A 17,354-nucleotide genomic window follows, 5' to 3' on the forward strand; every position below is an offset into this window, starting at 1 on the left:
CATTCCGAAGGGATGGCGATTGGGGAGGTATGGGCCGAGAGGATTGCGTGTGATCAAGACAGATGGCTCTTTCAGACGTCGACATACAATTACGACCCCACATGCGCAAGAACGCTTCCATAGGTCTCACCGCGCCCATGATAGATCACGATAGTAATACGTGGCAAATTGAACCATGCAGTTGGGGCTCAACCTCGGGGAATAATCAGCAAGTTGAATCGATGCTTAATGACGAACTTCATCGAAGAACATTCGCTGTTGGGCCAGATTTGACAAAGCAAGGCGTCAAGCATCACGAAAATATATATATGGAGTTCGCCTTCGGATACAAATCAGCTATATCTATGGAAAAGCCTGGTATCAAGACGGGAATTAACTGACCATTAATTAGATAAACGAATGATAATGTACAATCACATGTCCCTGAAATGTCCCCATGTCACCTATGTTATCCATCATCGGTGTCGGGCCGACTATCTGAAGGCAGTGTTGGGTCTGTAAAGCTATGGTTGCACTTGACGCAGACGAAGAAAAGGAGCATGCGCGTCTCTTTTCGCTTGGATTGATCTTGATAGAATACAGCACTAGATGACAGGTCATTTACAACACGTCACGAGGAACTGAAACGGGGCATACTCCTCATGACCACACCGGGGACAAAGGATGTTGGAGTGAGCCTAACGATAAGAAATCAGCTCTTGAAGAAAGCTGGAGGTGTTTGAATGGCGCACGAGTGTTGGATCCGCCCCCAAATCCGTCGTAACTCCGACTTGTTCTCTGTGAACGATAAGTGCTCTACGTCCAGCTTGGCCCCACGACGTTCAAATTACGCACTTAGTCACCGTCAACAGATCATTCCTGTACACACACTTGTTCTCGCCGATCTCGTCGTACTGACATATCCTGCAAGCGTAGACCATAATGCGACGGTGTTGGTCCGCTTTCGGATAAAGCAAGTTGTTGCACTCAGAACAAAAGTGCAAGGAAGCCTGTTTTGGTCAATAAAACGGAACCATTAGCGTTGATTTGTCTGATATAGTCTTTCTACAAACCATGATGAAAGTAAAGGTGAATGGAATTTGAACGGAATGCTGACTCAGGCCTCAGGGTCCAGGCAAAAAGATCTTTCAAGCTCCGACACAGTTCAACGAAACTCGTGACCCTTCGCCTCCGCCACTCTCAGCTACCGTCGAGCTATGCGCTCAACTTTACGCCTTGGTTCTTTTGCCGTGACTCGACCTCAAAATCTTGCGGGCTTTACTGTCTTCTTTTGCGTTCGCATATTCCGAGATGGCCTGGTGCATTTGATCTCCCACACGCCGTTAGCGAGGCCATCTGCCAACTACGACGGGAGCTCCATTCCTAACGCTGCGGTATCTTCTGATGGTCTGGGGTGACATCCATTCCCCGGAGAGACATCTTCTAGGGTCGCCGCCGTTAACTAATTCCCAAGGCGCGGCGCTGCTCAAATGCTCGAAAGCAATCTTACATAGCCTGGTCTGCGGTTTGAATAGTCTTGATCCGCGTGTTTCTTCGCAAGATATCTTCAAGTTCTTCTTCTTCTTGAGGTGAAGCTGGCTGCTGCCTCTGTAAGAAGATACGGTGGCCCCACAGATATTGTAAGGCTCGGCTTTTGTTCACTGATTAAGGTACCGTCCTCTTGCTTTTGGGCCGCTTTGCCTCGCGTCTGGGCGCCGTTATATTGACGCTTTTTTGCGCCCGAGCGGACTGAAACGAGTGCGATTTGCCTGACTGCCTCTGAAGGTCACTTCGTCACAAGCCCGTTGAGCACTTGTCTTGCGACCTCGGCACATGTCAATTGCCCTCTAGCTCAGGCAACGTCTGGGGCATGGGCTTGTGCGACCCGCCTTTTCGTCCTCCCCTTCTATATTTCCGTCATACAGGTGATGATCAACAAAATGTCAATCTCTCCTTACGTGGTGAATTTCCAAAATTGTATCCCTCTTGATCGAAACTTTCCGGTAATCGGCACCTCCCACTTTGAAGGTTGCAGCCTTTAGGTGTCACCCAACACGCCGTTGCCACGGGCAATGCTCAACCTTAAGCGAGCAACGCTGTCTTCACAAATAATTTGTTCAGTTCAACGCATGAGCCCCTGCGCAACTTTGTTCATCATACAGCGGCACTTTCCAGCATCGTTCCGTTCCGATGCCAGGGCAAGCCTTGGAACTTGGAAGTATTTCACGACACTCAACATAGAAGAAGATTGAAGGGTCAGTCGACCCTGATTCTCCGCAAGTTCGCCACGCACGACCTGCAGAGGAACCGAATATCCCATTCGTGAATTTCATCACAGGTAAGAAAAATTCAAATCCACTCAGCGTCTGTTTCGGACGCGCTCCCTTTGCAAAAATTTTCCGCATTGATGGTCTTTATTTTTACGCTCATTGGAATATTTAGCACACCCAAATCGGGTCCGTCGACTTCCAAACACGTAGTTTCAGGTTCAGATTGATTTCGCCGTTTGGGGGGCTAAAAGTAAGTGGGTAAAATCACTCTTACCTGAAGGCCCGTTGAGGTAAAATTTCAAGAATCGCTGAATCGGCTTGAATCGGCTGCTGACGATGCTCAAGTAGGCGCGAAAGCTTCATTAAGATTAACTGAGAAAAGGCGAGATAGTTTGTTTTTTACGTACAGGGTCCAGCTAGGGTCTTCCTGAATGATCTCCAGCCCTCCGCATCGGTTTCGAGGGTCTCCTTGCTTCCTATAAAATGGCCGGGTCTCTAGACTCCCCAATTCAAGGCTTTCTCGCTGTCCACTCCTTCACTTTCTCCTGCGGTCCTCGCCTGATATTACGAAATGAAGTTCACCATCATCTTTACCATCCTTTCCGCTCTCTTCTTCGCCGCCGTTAGTGCTGCTCCGAGCCTTACCAATGCGCAACGCCTCGCTCGTGGTTGGTCACCTAATCCACCCGCAAGGCGCACGACACCTGTCGCTGGTGAATATATATTTCCCTTCTTCTCGCTCTGCGTCTGACCAAAACTGCCCCCACAGCGGCGAAGAGGGGCCAGCCTTCGGGAATTCACAACTCTTGCAACACTGGAACCATGCACTGCTGTAAGTTCTTCAATGTGATTACCCTCCCCTTTTGGTCAACGTCTAAACCAATCTAGGCAACTCCGTCACTTCTAGCAACAGCCGAGTGGCTAGCACTCTCGCCGGTTTGCTGGGCATCGTTCTGCCGCACAATACCGCCGTCGGAATCACTTGCAGCCCTCTTTCCGCTGTCGGTCTGGGTCACGGTGGCACCTGGTAAATAACATCTACTCTTACTCCGGGAGATTTGTTTTTCTTATTGTTGATATCATAGCACCCAACAACCTGTCTGCTGCACTGGAAATAACTTCAGTGGCTTGGTCGTTGTCGGATGCTCTCCAAGTGGGTCAACCTTTCACACTTCATCCTCGAATATCTGTTGACTCGTTTCCTTTCAGTCAACATCAACGTGACTTAAGGAGCTAAACCTAAATGTGCCGACGTTGTGGCAATATCTAGACCCCGTTCTTGCAGGACTTTAGACAGCTTCTCCGCTCTCGTTACAATCGTGGTTCACTCCTTTACCACATTTATTTTTACTACGTATACCCTATAAATAATTCTCAGCTCCTCGGCTCGTTTGATTCGGGATGTCGGGTGCCTCTTTGGCCGTGTAGTGAGAAACGGCCCTGCGTTAGAACTCTTGACACGTACACAAACGCGAGTGCGCAGCCATTAGAATTTGATCCCGATTCAGTGCTCCGATATTAGATTGAAGAACCAACTGCTTCCAGGGCACGATACGCTTCTAGCTCGTAAAGCTATTGAACATCCTTAGCTTAACCGACGTAATGATCGCGATGCTCAAAACTTTCAGAAGCACGGCTACCGCGTTCAATGTACGCGACTCTCAAGAAAAATATAACGGTAACCGATGTGTATGTGTTCTTCAATTTCAACAACAAGTTCAATAAGGTGTGGTTAGATTTAAATTTTAAGCTGAGCCGTGCATAACAACATTTCCGACGATCCACTCATCGGAACGAAGATACCACGAATATTGTGTCCAACTCCCAATTGTAAAATAAATCCTGGCTGGGCAAGAAAATGTTCTTACAGTGCCCGCGGCGCTCGCCACCCTCGCGCAACATGGATAACCTCTACGAAGATCATCGTTTTTCCTGAACCACAATAGAGGGGTGACATGCTCGACACATGGCTACGTCAAATATTGTGATGCTCAGTATCTGCAAAGCAGCTTATTTTTTGAATAGCCCTCAGGCCAGGGGTCTGGGCAAGAATTTCAAGTGTTCGCTGACGCTCTTACTTTCTTGATAAAATTCAATTATGCGTGGTTAAGGCTGATAGGGACAGTGTTCTGTTTTATTAAGCGGATTTTGATATATTGAAAAGTGTAGTTTCATGGGTTCATTTCGTCCACGCGACTTCAAAAAAAAAAAAAAAAAAAAAAAAAAAGCTGCTCTACTAGTCAAATCTAAACATTTGAAAGAAATTAGAGGGAATGGTGGGGGGATATTCATACAAAGGTGGCAAATGTACTCAGTATGCCTCGTCTGATCAGGGGGATGTATAGTCTCTCTGCGTGTACTGCAGGACCAATGCACAATTCGGTGAAACATAAATAGATTTGTGTCTATTTATAGACATGCCCACTTGGACCGTTGAACGCGTCGTTCCATGTATTTGAGTACGAATTGTTCCTCTGGTTTTTTTGTTTTCTGATTTATATACTAGACATAAAGCGTTTCAGAGTGGACCAGAAACCGTTGAAGAGGGAAGATATGTCAGCCTGGCCCTCGCCGCGAAGAATTCATCAAGCTTTGAGTCCAGTCGTTTCCCGACCTTCGGTCTCCTTTCACAAGAAATTATGTACACCCCTCAAAAATGCTTCTAGAATACAGCGTCTCAAGCCCGCGAGAGTGGGAGCATTACCGACCTCCTCGGCAAGTTACCAATGATCGAAAAGCATATACTTTATCGCGCCACCTGCAGTCTGGTCTGTAGCCTGAGCGTAACGTGTTGAGTAGCTAGAATCCGACTTCGAGCTCGTAGGGTCCTTTCAGACCGCGCTTTTTGTAGGCCTAGTGCTGCGCTTTGTTACGTGGTTGTGGCAAACAGAGCCTGAGGTCGCTGGTGCGTTGAGAACGCTAGTATAGTGTGGTATGGTACGTGTACGTGTGCGAGTAGGTTGGGATAAATAAAAGTGGGGTGGTTTTGAAGTGTCGATTAGAGGTCCAAGTCAATCATTTGTTTTCTCAACAAAAAATCTTCGGCAAGAAAATGGCTTATAGACAATGGTACTATGATGGTAGAGAGGAAGTCCCGATTTGGTAATCTAGGCGTGAACCTTATTCTGTCAACTTGCAAGCCACCACGGAGATTCCCGCGCGCACCAAATTTGCTCCCACTACTACCCGTCGCAGTAATCAAGAGCTCGTCGTCAACGTCAAGAATGGTCAAAGGTACGTCGTCGTCGCCTCTCTTCCAAAAACGACCAACTTACTAACTCATCATATAGTATACAAGCCCGGCAAGGTACAGTATGAGGCTCAATACACCTCCCGCGTAACACACGCCTTACGAAGGATACTGTTCTGTTATTGTTAGGTCGCCATCGTCCTACAAGGTCGTCAAGCGGGCAAGAAGGTCGTAGTTATTAAGCAGCTGGATGAAGGATCGAAAGAGCACCCGTTCCCGCATGCCATCGTTGCTGGCATCGAGCGCTACCCACGGAAAGTGACGAGGCGTATGGGTCAGAAAAAGTTGGCGCATAGGAGCAAGGTTAAGCCTTTCATCAAGGTACGTTATATTTCGTGGCGGCTGGCAAGCGGAGGCTGATACGCACTGGGTTTTAGGCTATCAATTACTCGCATCTTTTCCCGACGCGATATGCTCTTGAGCTGGAGGGATTGAAGGGGTCGGTGACGGTTGATACGTTCAAGGAGCCATCGCAGAGGGAGGACGCGAAGAAGGCTGTTAAGAAGTTGTTTGAGGAGCGTTACACTACCGGCAAGAACAAGTGGTTCTTCCAAGCACTGAGAGTGAGCTGCTTTCGCTTTCTTTGGAAGATGTTTTCGAGCTGATTTTTATTGTCTAGTTCTGAGCGGTTTTCATGTTTGTTATGCCCATATAAAACGTTGTATGCATTCATGTCCATGCCTTGCCATACATAACTACCACCATCATGGACGCACCTTGACGTTGATAAGGCAAGTGTGTCCTCTTGAAGTTTCGGTCACATCGGAAGCATACCCGCTTTGTTATTTCCTGAGATAAACTCCATGTCGTATCGACCTCCCGCCAGACCTAGCAGGATGATTGCGAGAAAATGTTCGTGCGGAACCGTAAATATCTTGTGTCCTTTTTTGTGTATCATTCCGTCAATGTAACCAAACAACGCCTGCTTGAACGCGTACTTCGAGGCTCAAAAGGCATATTGGAAACCTCATGCTTGTAAGGAAAAACGAGGACACCGATCTAGTCGCTCAAAGTATCACTGAAGCTTGGAACTCCACCTTTGTGCGTGAATCTCCCTAGGACCGCAACAATTCAACATTTGACAGATCATCCACATCTCTTTCATTGTTCCAAATAGCACCGAACAAGTTCTTTCATATAAACCTCATGTCAGAGGGCTTTACAACTACGGGCACGGGACCAATCGCCTCATCGCGCCAACCAGTGGCACCTCCGAACCCGCAACAACAATTTGGAACGGGAGTACGCCTCATCAACTCTTCAACACAACAACCACAACAACAGCAGCCAAGCATCTTCCAACAACCTCAGCAAACCCAACCATCAGTATTCGGGATTCAACCGACAAATTCGCTACAAGCACAGCCGACGCTGCCTGTTCTTAATAACACGACTACGACGGCGACGACACTGAATACGGGGGGGTTGTTTGGGGGTCAGACGACGAACACGGGTGGGGGGCTGTTTGGGGGTGGTGGAGGTGGAGGAGGGGGTGGGGGGTTGTTTGGGAATACGGGGAATCAGCAGCAGCAACAGCAGCCTGCGACCGGTGGTCTTTTTGGTGGTACCACCAACACGCAACAACCAGCTACTGGTGGTGGTCTGTTCGGTAATACCACCAATACGCAACAGCCAGCCGCAGGTGGAGGTCTTTTTGGGGGCGCTACGACCATGCAACAGCCAGCTGCAGGTGGTGGTCTTTTTGGGAGTACTACAGCGCAACAACCAGCTGCAGGTGGAGGACTTTTTGGAGGCTCTACAACGTCGCAACAATCAGCTGCAGGTGGAGGTCTTTTTGGGAATACTACGGCCACGCAACAGCCCGCTGCAGGTGGTGGTCTCTTTGGGAGTACTACAGCGCAACAACCAGCTGCAGGTGGAGGACTTTTTGGAGGCTCTACAACGGCACAACAGCCAGCTGCAGGTGGCGGTCTTTTTGGGAGTACGACGCAACAACCCGCTGCAGGTGGTGGTCTCTTTGGGAGTACTACAGCGCAACAACCAGCTGCAGGTGGAGGACTTTTTGGAGGCTCTACAACGGCACAACAGCCAGCTGCAGGTGGCGGTCTTTTTGGGAGTACGACGCAACAACCAGCTGCAGGTGGAGGTCTCTTTGGGAGCACGCAACAGCCAGCTGCGGGTGGCGGCGGTCTTTTTGGAGGCTCTACAACCACGCAACAGCCAGCTACAGGTGGGGGCATGTTCGGCAGTACGTCCACAACCCAGCAACCAGCTGCGGGTGGGGGTGGTCTTTTCGGCAGGACGACGAGCTCACAGCCAGCTCCGGCTGGCGGTCTTTTTGGGAGCACAACGACCACCACTCAACCCAGCGGCGGGGGTCTATTTGGGAACACCCAACCTACCAATACGAATACAGGCGGGGGGTTGTTCGGCGGTGGTACGACGACGGCTGGCCAGGGTACAACTGGCGGTGGCGGCTTATTTGGAGGTAGCCAGGCGAAACCGGGTGGTGGAGGCTTGTTTGGGAGTACGACGACGACGACCGCCCCGACGGGTACTAGCAACTTGTTCGGGGGTGGCCAGCAGCAGCAGCAATCCAATTTATTCGGGGGTAGCACTAACACGAATCCGCTGTTGGGCGGCGGTAAAAATTTCTTTGGGGGTAGTACCCTTGGAACCAGCGCTTTTGGCGGCGGGGGGCAGCAGCCACTACAGCCTACTGGGAGCCTTCTTTCGTCTAGATCGCTTGGAGGGTTGGGAGGAGCGCAGCAAAATGATCCTGCGAGTCAGCATGCGAATATCACTGCTAGGTTTGAAGGGATATATAATGCGTGGAACTCTGCTTCTCCTCAGTGTCGGTTTCAGGTACGCGTTTTTTGTTGGTTTTTTTTTTTTTTTTTTAGATACTGAGGGTGAGTTGACAGCACAACTTTTACAATCTCGTGGATCCGAACCAAGTCAACTTGTATGGCCGCCCGCCAAATGCTACTAATGACGCCCTTTGGGAAAAGGCATTGCGAGAAAACCCTGATCCTTCCTGGTCAGTCTCTCCTTTCCTTCCTTCCTTCTTTACGCCTCTAAGAACGAAAATCCTAACTTAATTTATCTACAGCATGGTACCCGTAATAGCCATCGGGTTCGACGACCTACGCGATCGCGTCGAAGCCCAAAACCAACAATCAACAACCCACACCAAAAAACTAACAGACCTCAAATCGCGCCTCGAAGCCCTCTCCTCCGCACACGCCATCCAAAACTCCACCCGCCTCCTCCGCGCATCCGCAAAACAAACACAGATCGTGCATCGATTGTTGGGCTTCGTGCAGCATTTGCATTTGTTGATTCCGTCGGTTAGGTCGTCGGCGATCAGGCCGGAGGAGGAGGAGATGAGGGGTAAGTTGGAGGAGATTGAGGATGAGATTAGGAAGGGACGGGTTAAAGGACGGTTGAATGAGCTTTGGGCGTTGCTTGGGGCTGTTAATGCGAGTATTGAGAGGGGACGAGGGGGAACGGCGGAGTGGGCCGTTGTTGATGATGAGGGGTTGGGGCAGATTGCGCAGGTGGGTTTTTCGCTCGGTTTTCTGTTTTCTTTTTTTCCTTTCTTTTTTGACGTTGAGGTTGGTTGACGTTGTGGTTTTTTTTTACTTAGATCCTTTCGGAGCAGCAGGCGGGGCTGGCGCACCTTACCAAGATTTTACAAAAGTGCCAGAGAGATTTGGCAGTTATTATGGGGACTGCGGCACCTGGTGCTGGTGGTGCTGGTGGTGGGATGAATGGAGATGAGGGGGTTGAGGGGGAGAAGCTTTGGAGTAATCTTTGGAGTTCGACGAATACCTTGCGGGAGAGTGCGTTGCGTTGATGAGATGGTTTTCATTGCGTATTTGGGTTTGGGCCTAGCACTCGTCCTCTGTGTGTGATATACTGTGATATATATTACACTGTAAATAACACCGGTAGCGATCTCAGTGTTGGGATTGTAATTCCTGTTGAAGATATATGTAGCAAGTGTCAAGATTGTTTTGCTGGAGCGTCACGCGAATTCATCTCCGACTCACAACCATCTCTCTCTTGACCATCGCTTGCACCATCAAACTTGTTATGAGAAGGCCCACTCAAAACCTCTCGTTTGACAGATGTATATGCTGAGTGTGCATTCCCTCGTCCTTCGTCCGAGCGCGTGAGTCCGAAGTGGAGCATTTTTCGTGCGTAAAGCTTACTGATATCGTGAACAGGTGCTGTCGATCAATTTGAACTTTGAAGCAAATATATGGCCAGGCAGACGTCAAAATATAACGGAACCTTTCAGAGGACAAAAAGTAACGACGTCGACTATTTCACCACTCTTGTCCAACACGTGGGTGCTGTCGGGTCTTTCCGAGCGACCCAATCCACACCCAATCTGAACGTGGCTGCAAGCAACTTTGGCATTATCACTACCGCGAACGGTCGAGGATCTTAAGACGCGATGGCTGAGATCCGCCGACAACTCGTCGCCGTAGGTGACGGTAATGCAGGGAAGGTTTGTCCGGACATATCATAATGCGGATTGCACAAATGACACTGACTACGGTATGTCGCAGACGGCGTTGCTCGTTACATTCTCGAAGGGAACCTTCCCAGAGGTATGTGGATATTAATTGATTGGAGCGTCACAGATAACACTCGTGAACAGATATTAATCTCAATGCCTTTTGAAGATTACGTCGCCGACGTTGAGGTGGATGGGAAGCATGTCGAGTTGGCGGTACGGTGTACGGCTGGTCAGGAAGACTATGATCGCTTGCGTCCTCTGGCATACCCCGACGCGCACGTTATTCTTATATGCTTTGACATTGCTAATCCCGTTTCCTTGGACAACGTCGAAGAGAAGGTACGTAGCCAGCTCCTCAATATATAGGTGCTAATATTTACTTTTCGATTATCGCAGTGGATTCATGAGGTCATGCACTTCTGTCATGGACTCCCCATCATCCTTGTAGGTGCGAAAAAAGACCTGAGAAGAGATCCGAGAACCATTGACGAACTACGGAGGACGAATCAACGTCCAGTGACCGTTGAAGAGGTAGGTTGAGCTAAACTTGGAAGAGGTACTCTCCTCCACTACCATTTCATACCAGGGACAGCAAGTTGCCAAGAAAATCGGAGCAAGGCACTATGTTGAGTGCTCTAGCAGGACTGGGGAGGGGGTTCGCGAAGTGTTTCAAATTGCAACTCGCGAGGCATTGCGCCCCCGTCCAAAACCCCCTCCAAAGAGGTTCGATAAACTTAAGGGACTGTTAAAGTCATCGTCGAAAGATGAAGATGTGGAATCTGAAAAAGCGCCTCAACTAGATGCCTCTGAACAGCAAGAAATGAAGAGATTACTGGCAGCAGCCGTCGCCGTGGCGCCCCCTCCGCTTAAAAAGTTCAGGTTGTTGATCATCGGGAAAACGGGGTGCGGTAAAACCACAATTCTGTATAAAGTTAGCAGTTCCAAACAGCTTTTCCATCTTATGAAGCCACTAACTTTGCGTTCCAGGTGTGTGGCGGGAATATGGTGAGAGTGACCAGGCTCTCGCAAGGCTTACATTTCATATTTGCCATTTGAGGTGGACGCGCCCAGCACCACGGTGAGTGCAAAGTCGTTCGACTTGTAGTACCACGCAGAAACCAAATGCGATGTCTTCAGAGAGGTACCCATAATATTGAAAAAGAAATCGAATTCGAGGGGAACAACAAGATTATTGCGCATGACTCCGAGGGATTTGAAGCGGGGAAGCAGGCAGAGGTGGAGGTTGTTTGGAAATTCATCGACAGTCGTTCACGCGCAAAAGACATAAATCAGAAATTGCATATGGTGTGGTTCGTCTTGCTCCTTTTACTCGTTGTGGACAAGTTCATTCGAATTGCCGTAGGTACTGCATGGAGATGAATTCTCGGCCCATCCAGCAAGCAGAGAAAGATTTTTTTTCGATGCCTTTGACAGGTAAGATCAAAGATGAATCACTCCTCTTCAAACGTGACGTTTCCCATAGTACCGGTTGTGGCCATTGTGACCAAGTTCGACACATTTTTACAAGATATCCAGCAGAAATTGGAAGAAAAAGCTGAAGAAGAAGACGAAGAAGTTGATGACGACGAGCTCGAAAAGCTTGCCATTATCGAGGCAGACAAACGGTTCGACCAGCACTACAAGAAACCCCTTGAGAGCATGAAGCATCCACCAAGGGCCGTTGTGACTCTTTCTGAAGGTGAAATAGCTTGGTGTGCAAAGTTGCATCGTGCTTGACGAGAAATTACTTGAAGTGCACAAGTCGGCTCCGGACGATAGTCGCTTAGTCCGATTGATTGATGAATCACTGAAAGTATTGTCTCTGACAGAAGCGCAGCGTCAAGCACGAAGCGGTTATGCCGTTGCGCCCCCTCCGCTTGGAAAAATTAGGTTGTTGATCATCGGGAAAAGGGGGTGCGGCAAAACCACAATTTTGTCTAAAGTTAACAGTTCCAACCAGTTTTTCCGTCTTATGAAGCCACTAACTTTTCGTTCCAGGTGTGTGGCGGGAATATGGTAAGAGTGATCAAGCTCTCGCAAGGCTTACATTTCATATTTGCCATTTGAGGTGGACGCGCCCAGCACCACGGTGAGTGCAAAGTCGTTCGACTTGTAGTATCATGCACAAACAAAAGGCGACGTCTTAAGAATGGTATCCATGACATTGAAAAAGAAATCGAATTCGAGGGGAACAACAAGATTATTGCGCATGACTCCGAGGGATTTGAAGCGGGGAAGCAGGCAGAGGTGGAGGTTGTTTGGAAATTCATCGACAGTCGTTCACGCGCAAAAGACACAAATCAGAAATTGCATTTGGTGTGGTTCGTCGTGCTCCTTTTTCTCACTGTGGACAAGCTCAGTCGAATTGCCGCAGGTACTGCATGGAGATGAATTTTCAACCCCTTCAGCAAGCAGAGAAGGATTTTTTTTTCTCGACGTTTTTGACAGGTAAGATTCAAAGATGAATGACACTCTTCAACCGTGATGCGTCCCATAGTACCGGTCGTGGTCATTGTAACCAAGTTCGACACATTTCTACAAGATATCCAGCAGAAATTGGAAGAAAAAGCGGAAGAAGAAGACGAGGAAGTTGATGATGACGAGCTCGAAAAGCTTGCCTTTATTGAGGCAGACAAACGGTTCGAGCAGCACTACAAGAAACCCCTTTTGAGCATGAAGCATCCACCAAGGGCCGTTGTGACTCTTTCTGAAGGTGAAAGAGCTTGGTGTGCAAAGTTGCATCGTGTTTGACGAGAAATTACTTGAAGTGCACAAGTCGACTCCGGACGATAGTCGCTTAGCCCGATTGATTGATGAATCACTGAAAGTATTGTCTCTGACAGAAACGCAGCGTCAAGCACCAAGCGGTTATGACCTTCGCAATTTTTTCGCCTCCGCCCAAAGTGCCGATAGTAGAGTTAAACTCACCACGTCTGCTGCGTAAGTATCATTCCCCTTCATCACTGGGTGTTTTATTCATTGAACGTTGACTCCTGCTTCGCTAGAAATGGATTAAATTGTTGGTGCTCAATAAATATAACTGACCTCATCTTAAACCGTCATTTCCTCAGGGAACTATTATAAAAATCACTCCGAGAAGATGTTCCGTGGCGGACCTTTCATCAAGACTTGGGACACCTTCTGGACAGATCCTACATCGGGGCCTCAAGCACCCATCAAGGTAAGCGATTCGATCCCCTGTAGTACCAAGTTTATTGATATGATTTCTTCCCACAAGCTTATTCGTCTCTTGGAAAAACATTTGGATGACAACCGACGTCTCATAGGCCACCGACAATCATCCGACTTCTCCGAGGTGAATGCCGACCCCGATTTGCTGGCCTTTTGTAGGTGGGAACAGCGGGTAGCAGGTTAGTGAATGTTTTCTTGGTTGTAATGGGTATCAATAGGCTAACTACGGCAATGCGAAGACACGGCACTCATCATGGAGAAAGTCTACGTATTCAATATCAACGATGAGAAAACACTTGAAGCTATAATAAAATGGTATGATCAGGGCAGCGAGACTGCGACATACATTCGGAAGGAAGTAATGCAACTTTATCGACAACGCCGGTCAGAAACGTACCAAGTACCAAAGGAGTGGTCCGAGAAAGTTGCACAGCCGTTAATCGATATTGTGTGCAAGCGACCGGTGGAGGTTCCAGGGTAGATTTGTGAGCAAATTCATCCCCCAGAGCAAACATGTGCACTACATATATCTCATCAAATATACTTGGGCTCCCGATGCGGACTGAATGAGCTACTCGCGTAAGAGACCAACAATTTGGGATGGATGTTAGCATTTCGTGAACGAATTCGTACTTCATAAATTGTCATAAAGCGCCCACTTCTTCGTCACTCTAGGGTCACATTTGTTATTCGACAAGACTGCCATATCCGCAAGTGGATCCTCAATAATACAGTACAAAATCATCCAGGAACCGTGCGTTCAAGTCGCCTCCAGATGTCGAAGTGGTCCCATCCAACACGGGCGCATAGACCAATAGACGCAAATCTTTCTTCTCAGGCTGTAAATCACGCCACTGGGCGAGCGAGATATCGGAATGTGTATTCTGAGAGGGTGGCTGGCCTTTTGAGACGAGCATTAAATAGGATCGACCATAATTATGAAGAACACACACAAGATACGCAGCTTCGTACAATCAAGCTTTTTATCTGCCCCATCCAGTTATAGCCGGTTGGGCCGAAAGGTTTCAAAGGTGGAGATGGAAACCCGTAGATACGGCAATTTTAAAATCATTAGCATGTATCTGAGTGCGTGTTTCGGAACACCCGCGTGAGGCTTTGATCACCTTGAAGACTGGTAGAGACAATGGGAATCAAATGGAGGCTACAAAACAAGTAAAATGCCATCACCTTTCCTTCGTCCGGAGATATTGCAAACAGCGAGTCTTTCACTTGGAAACGGTGTCTGGAGGCGGGTTTGAATCATTTGGGAGATATGTATGGATAGAGCGCAGAGATACATACCCAGCAATTCTTTCCCGATATCGGTTCGATAAATTGCAATTCTATTACTTTCTGTGGCATCGGAAGACTAAGCGTGGCTGCAGGACGATTTTTCATCACAGGTTCGAGGCAACGAGTCCTGATTGAAAAATAGGTATGAGCATCCTTCGTAGTAAAAACAGACGAAATTCTTACCGGTGGTTGTTCAAGATACCTTTCGAGGCCAACTGGAGACAAAACAAAGGTCCGCGTTCAGGTCAGAAGACAAGATCCGGATCGAACAAACCCCAAAGGACATCTTGCCGGCCAAGTTCAAATTCCAAACACAAGGTCGCGTGTCAGCAAGTTGCATCTAGGGTCTTGAGTTGAGACGATGCAAAAGTTCAGGAATGGGAGGATGGTGAGGATGCTCCATGCCATGCATCAGGAAAAAAAGTTTTAGCCGGTAGATCTCCGGTTAAATCAGTAGCCGATCGAACCTGTTGTAGACATCAATAGCTTGGCAGATCTCAGCATCGTGCTGATTGTTGTCTGTAGACCGTCGGTCCACCGTGTTGTGCAATAGGGCTGACAGATGTGCCGCCACATCTATCATCGGGTCTGTAGCTGCTGCCATGCACTACAGTGGCTATCAGTGCTACAAGCCTCTCATAGACAGTTTACTATTAGGTTTTCATACTCAATCAATTAATGGCTTGGGATGCAGTAAACAGAAAATGTATCTACAAGCAATTCGAGAGCCTACAAGCAATTCGAGAGCCGGGCATGCTAGTACGAAGTTCGGGGGGTTGATCAAACATACTATGTGACTTGGACAAAAATTCGCGCGCACGACTGCGCACGACCATCGGATAATCGGAGTTGTAATTTGTATTGGCTCACGATCCGGTCACATGATGGTTGAAGATCTTTGAAAAATCTTCATCTCTGTCTCGTTCTTTCCTTTCTTCCCCATCACCTGCTCGAATCAGAATGCCCTATCCGCTCGCCTGTCACCCCCCCTTTCCAACAATCCTTGTTCGGCTTTCAATCAACCTATCCCGCCTCATACACATCGCCTAAAGTCCAACCACAATCGTGTCTTCGTCTGTTGCCTCTCCTACAACCCCTCCCTTTCAACAACGGCAGTCATGTGGCTTTCGTTCAACATATACAAATGTCTCTCGATCATGTCGTGATGATCAGTGGCCACCCAGAGAGCCACCGTCGACGACCGCGGTTGACATTGCAACTGATACGACATAATCAATCCACCACACCCACCCAACCTCATCATACAACCTCAACTGACACCCAGTGTCTCTCCATTCATACCCCTCTACGCTTTCCCCCCCAAAACGACGATGTTCGTCTTTGCCACCTTCTTTCTGTCAACTCGAAAACACGCGAAACAAGCACTTGAGAACACCACCGTCACGAGCAGCGCCCCCAGTTCCTGCATGTCACCGCTAACGCCCAACACATGTACACCCTCTCCTTCTCATGTGGGAAAGCGAAAAGGTAAGCTCATGCTTCTTCCTCCGTCATCACATTTCAGGCTAAGTCCTTCACAGAACTCAACAAACGGCGTGGATCCTCGGAGTCAACTTTAGTCTTTGTCCTCTCGCTATACCCACAAGATGTCACAACTGTAGCCATCCTCATGTACGTATCCCCCTCCTCACCCCTCCTACCCACTGCCTAACCTCCCTCATTCTAGTCTTTCATGGGCCGACACAGCTGCGTTTACATTCGACCACCTCTACGGCTTCAACACATGCAAGCTCCCAACACACCTTCCCATCCTCCGCCTTCCCCTCACACCGCGCAAGTCCCTCGCAGGGTTCATTGCTGCCTCCATCACAGGCGCCCTGATCGCCGTCAGCTTCTGGAGTGTCGTCGCATCGTTCCGGAATGGAGGGCGGGACGTGACCTGGGCGCTCAAAGGTGGTGTCCGCGCCGCGGGACAACACCGGGAGCACGAGGAGAGTTTGAAGACAGGCGGTGATGGTGACATTGCTTATTGACTAGCATCATGTAGTAATCCTTCGTAGATGCTGTTTGTAAACTGAAATATATATCTATTCTGCATTCATTCTAAGGGGATTTCTATATGTGCTATCTCGTGCAATACTGTCTATGTACAACTACAGGACTTCCTTAATATGATACCATGGGGAGCTATGCCGTGAGCAGGTAAGGCTATATATGTAATTATAGTGCTATATAAACTGATGGTGATGCTATGGGGTGCTATATAAAGGGGGGGTTGCAAAGGTGCTACTGTAGCTATCAGGACTATGTTGTGCGATGTCGCAACTACTTTTTTTCCTGATGTGCGGGAAGGCTTGACGCTAGATGACGGGGGCAATTAAAGGACTGCTAAGTTTCGTGAGCAATGAACGGTGGAGACAACTTGAACTCACCAGGAAGGCGTCTGTTGATGAGCGTCAAGCCAACTAGCGCGAAACCGATGAGAAAACGGTGTAGCTTCATTCTCCCCTCGCAAAATTAAAATTTCCATCTGTGCGCTCGAACAAAACGGAGGTGAAGAACGCAGCGAAAAGAACACTGATCCAAAAATAGATGGCTTCGTGGTCACTGCACCAACTCTGGTCACTGCTACGAAACACCCTCAACGTCGTCCCCTTACGGATTGAGCGTACGCTCGTCTTGACCCTTCTCGGGGCGTTTGGCCGCTCCCAGGTCTCAATATTAGCCGAAGCACTTTCTTTCACATACATGTGCGCGCTTGAACTGCAAGGTAGGCTCATCGGATATCTTCTAAGTTCTCCATCATGTATTATTTAGCAAATTTCTTTCCACAGCAGCGGCGTCCTCATCCACAGGGTTGTACCTAAGCATCTGAAAGCAGTGCCACTGGACTCTATGACATAGAGGTGCTACTCCG

General features: G+C 48.5%; 6 protein-coding genes across 6 annotated transcripts; 5 read left to right on the plus strand and 1 right to left on the minus strand.

The window, feature by feature from the left end:
• Nucleotides 1-369: 369 nt before the first annotated feature.
• LACBIDRAFT_184025 (uncharacterized protein) lies at nt 370-1,067 on the minus strand. Its single transcript, XM_001879064.1, has 5 exons — nt 1,053-1,067; nt 835-989; nt 732-777; nt 637-677; nt 370-584 (listed from the first exon to the last, which is right to left on the minus strand). The coding sequence occupies exons 1-5, from the start codon at nt 1,053-1,055 to the stop codon at nt 449-451; spliced, it is 381 nt and encodes a 126-aa protein (XP_001879099.1). The 5' UTR covers nt 1,056-1,067; the 3' UTR covers nt 370-448.
• A 1,753-nt stretch (nt 1,068-2,820) lies between these two features.
• Nucleotides 2,821-3,478, plus strand: LbH2 (hydrophobin; the record flags this gene model as incomplete). Its single annotated transcript, XM_001878839.1, has 5 exons — nt 2,821-2,962; nt 3,019-3,081; nt 3,138-3,276; nt 3,335-3,402; nt 3,459-3,478. The coding sequence occupies 5 exons, from the start codon at nt 2,821-2,823 to the stop codon at nt 3,476-3,478; spliced, it is 432 nt and encodes a 143-aa protein (XP_001878874.1).
• A 1,963-nt stretch (nt 3,479-5,441) lies between these two features.
• On the plus strand, nt 5,442-6,385 carry LACBIDRAFT_192592 (60S ribosomal protein L27). The gene is made up of 6 exons (XM_001878840.1): nt 5,442-5,483; nt 5,540-5,556; nt 5,629-5,820; nt 5,877-6,062; nt 6,119-6,312; nt 6,365-6,385. Exons 1-5 carry the CDS (start codon nt 5,474-5,476, stop codon nt 6,122-6,124), a joined length of 411 nt encoding a protein of 136 aa, XP_001878875.1. The 5' UTR covers nt 5,442-5,473; the 3' UTR covers nt 6,125-6,312; nt 6,365-6,385.
• A 617-nt stretch (nt 6,386-7,002) lies between these two features.
• Nucleotides 7,003-9,023, plus strand: LACBIDRAFT_157691 (uncharacterized protein; the record flags this gene model as incomplete). Its single annotated transcript, XM_001878841.1, has 4 exons — nt 7,003-7,918; nt 8,225-8,325; nt 8,385-8,500; nt 8,573-9,023. Coding segments are annotated over 4 exons (1,584 nt in total), but the record flags the coding sequence as incomplete, so codon positions are not given.
• Nucleotides 9,024-9,925: 902 nt separating this feature from the next.
• Nucleotides 9,926-10,685, plus strand: LACBIDRAFT_168945 (uncharacterized protein; the record flags this gene model as incomplete). Its single annotated transcript, XM_001878842.1, has 5 exons — nt 9,926-9,979; nt 10,041-10,082; nt 10,133-10,330; nt 10,388-10,522; nt 10,578-10,685. Coding segments are annotated over 5 exons (537 nt in total), but the record flags the coding sequence as incomplete, so codon positions are not given.
• Nucleotides 10,686-15,903: 5,218 nt separating this feature from the next.
• LACBIDRAFT_317349 (uncharacterized protein) lies at nt 15,904-16,470 on the plus strand (the record flags this gene model as incomplete). The annotated part of the gene is made up of 3 exons (XM_001878843.1): nt 15,904-15,964; nt 16,018-16,108; nt 16,164-16,470. 3 exons carry the CDS (start codon nt 15,904-15,906, stop codon nt 16,468-16,470), a joined length of 459 nt encoding a protein of 152 aa, XP_001878878.1.
• Between the last annotated feature and the right edge of the window lie 884 nt (nt 16,471-17,354).

This window comes from Laccaria bicolor, genomic scaffold (genome assembly GCF_000143565.1).
Source record: "Laccaria bicolor S238N-H82 LACBIscaffold_7 genomic scaffold, whole genome shotgun sequence".
Taxonomy (NCBI): domain Eukaryota; kingdom Fungi; phylum Basidiomycota; class Agaricomycetes; order Agaricales; family Hydnangiaceae; genus Laccaria; species Laccaria bicolor.

Coding starts and splice junctions, on each gene's coding strand:
- LACBIDRAFT_184025 (XM_001879064.1), bottom strand. Junction 778..834: donor GATCTGTTGACGGTGACTAA/GTGCGTAATTTG, acceptor TATCGTTCACAG/AGAACAAGTCGGAGTTACGA. Junction 678..731: donor TGGGGGCGGATCCAACACTC/GTGCGCCATTCA, acceptor TCTTATCGTTAG/GCTCACTCCAACATCCTTTG.
- LACBIDRAFT_192592 (XM_001878840.1), top strand. Junction 5,821..5,876: donor AGGTTAAGCCTTTCATCAAG/GTACGTTATATT, acceptor ACTGGGTTTTAG/GCTATCAATTACTCGCATCT.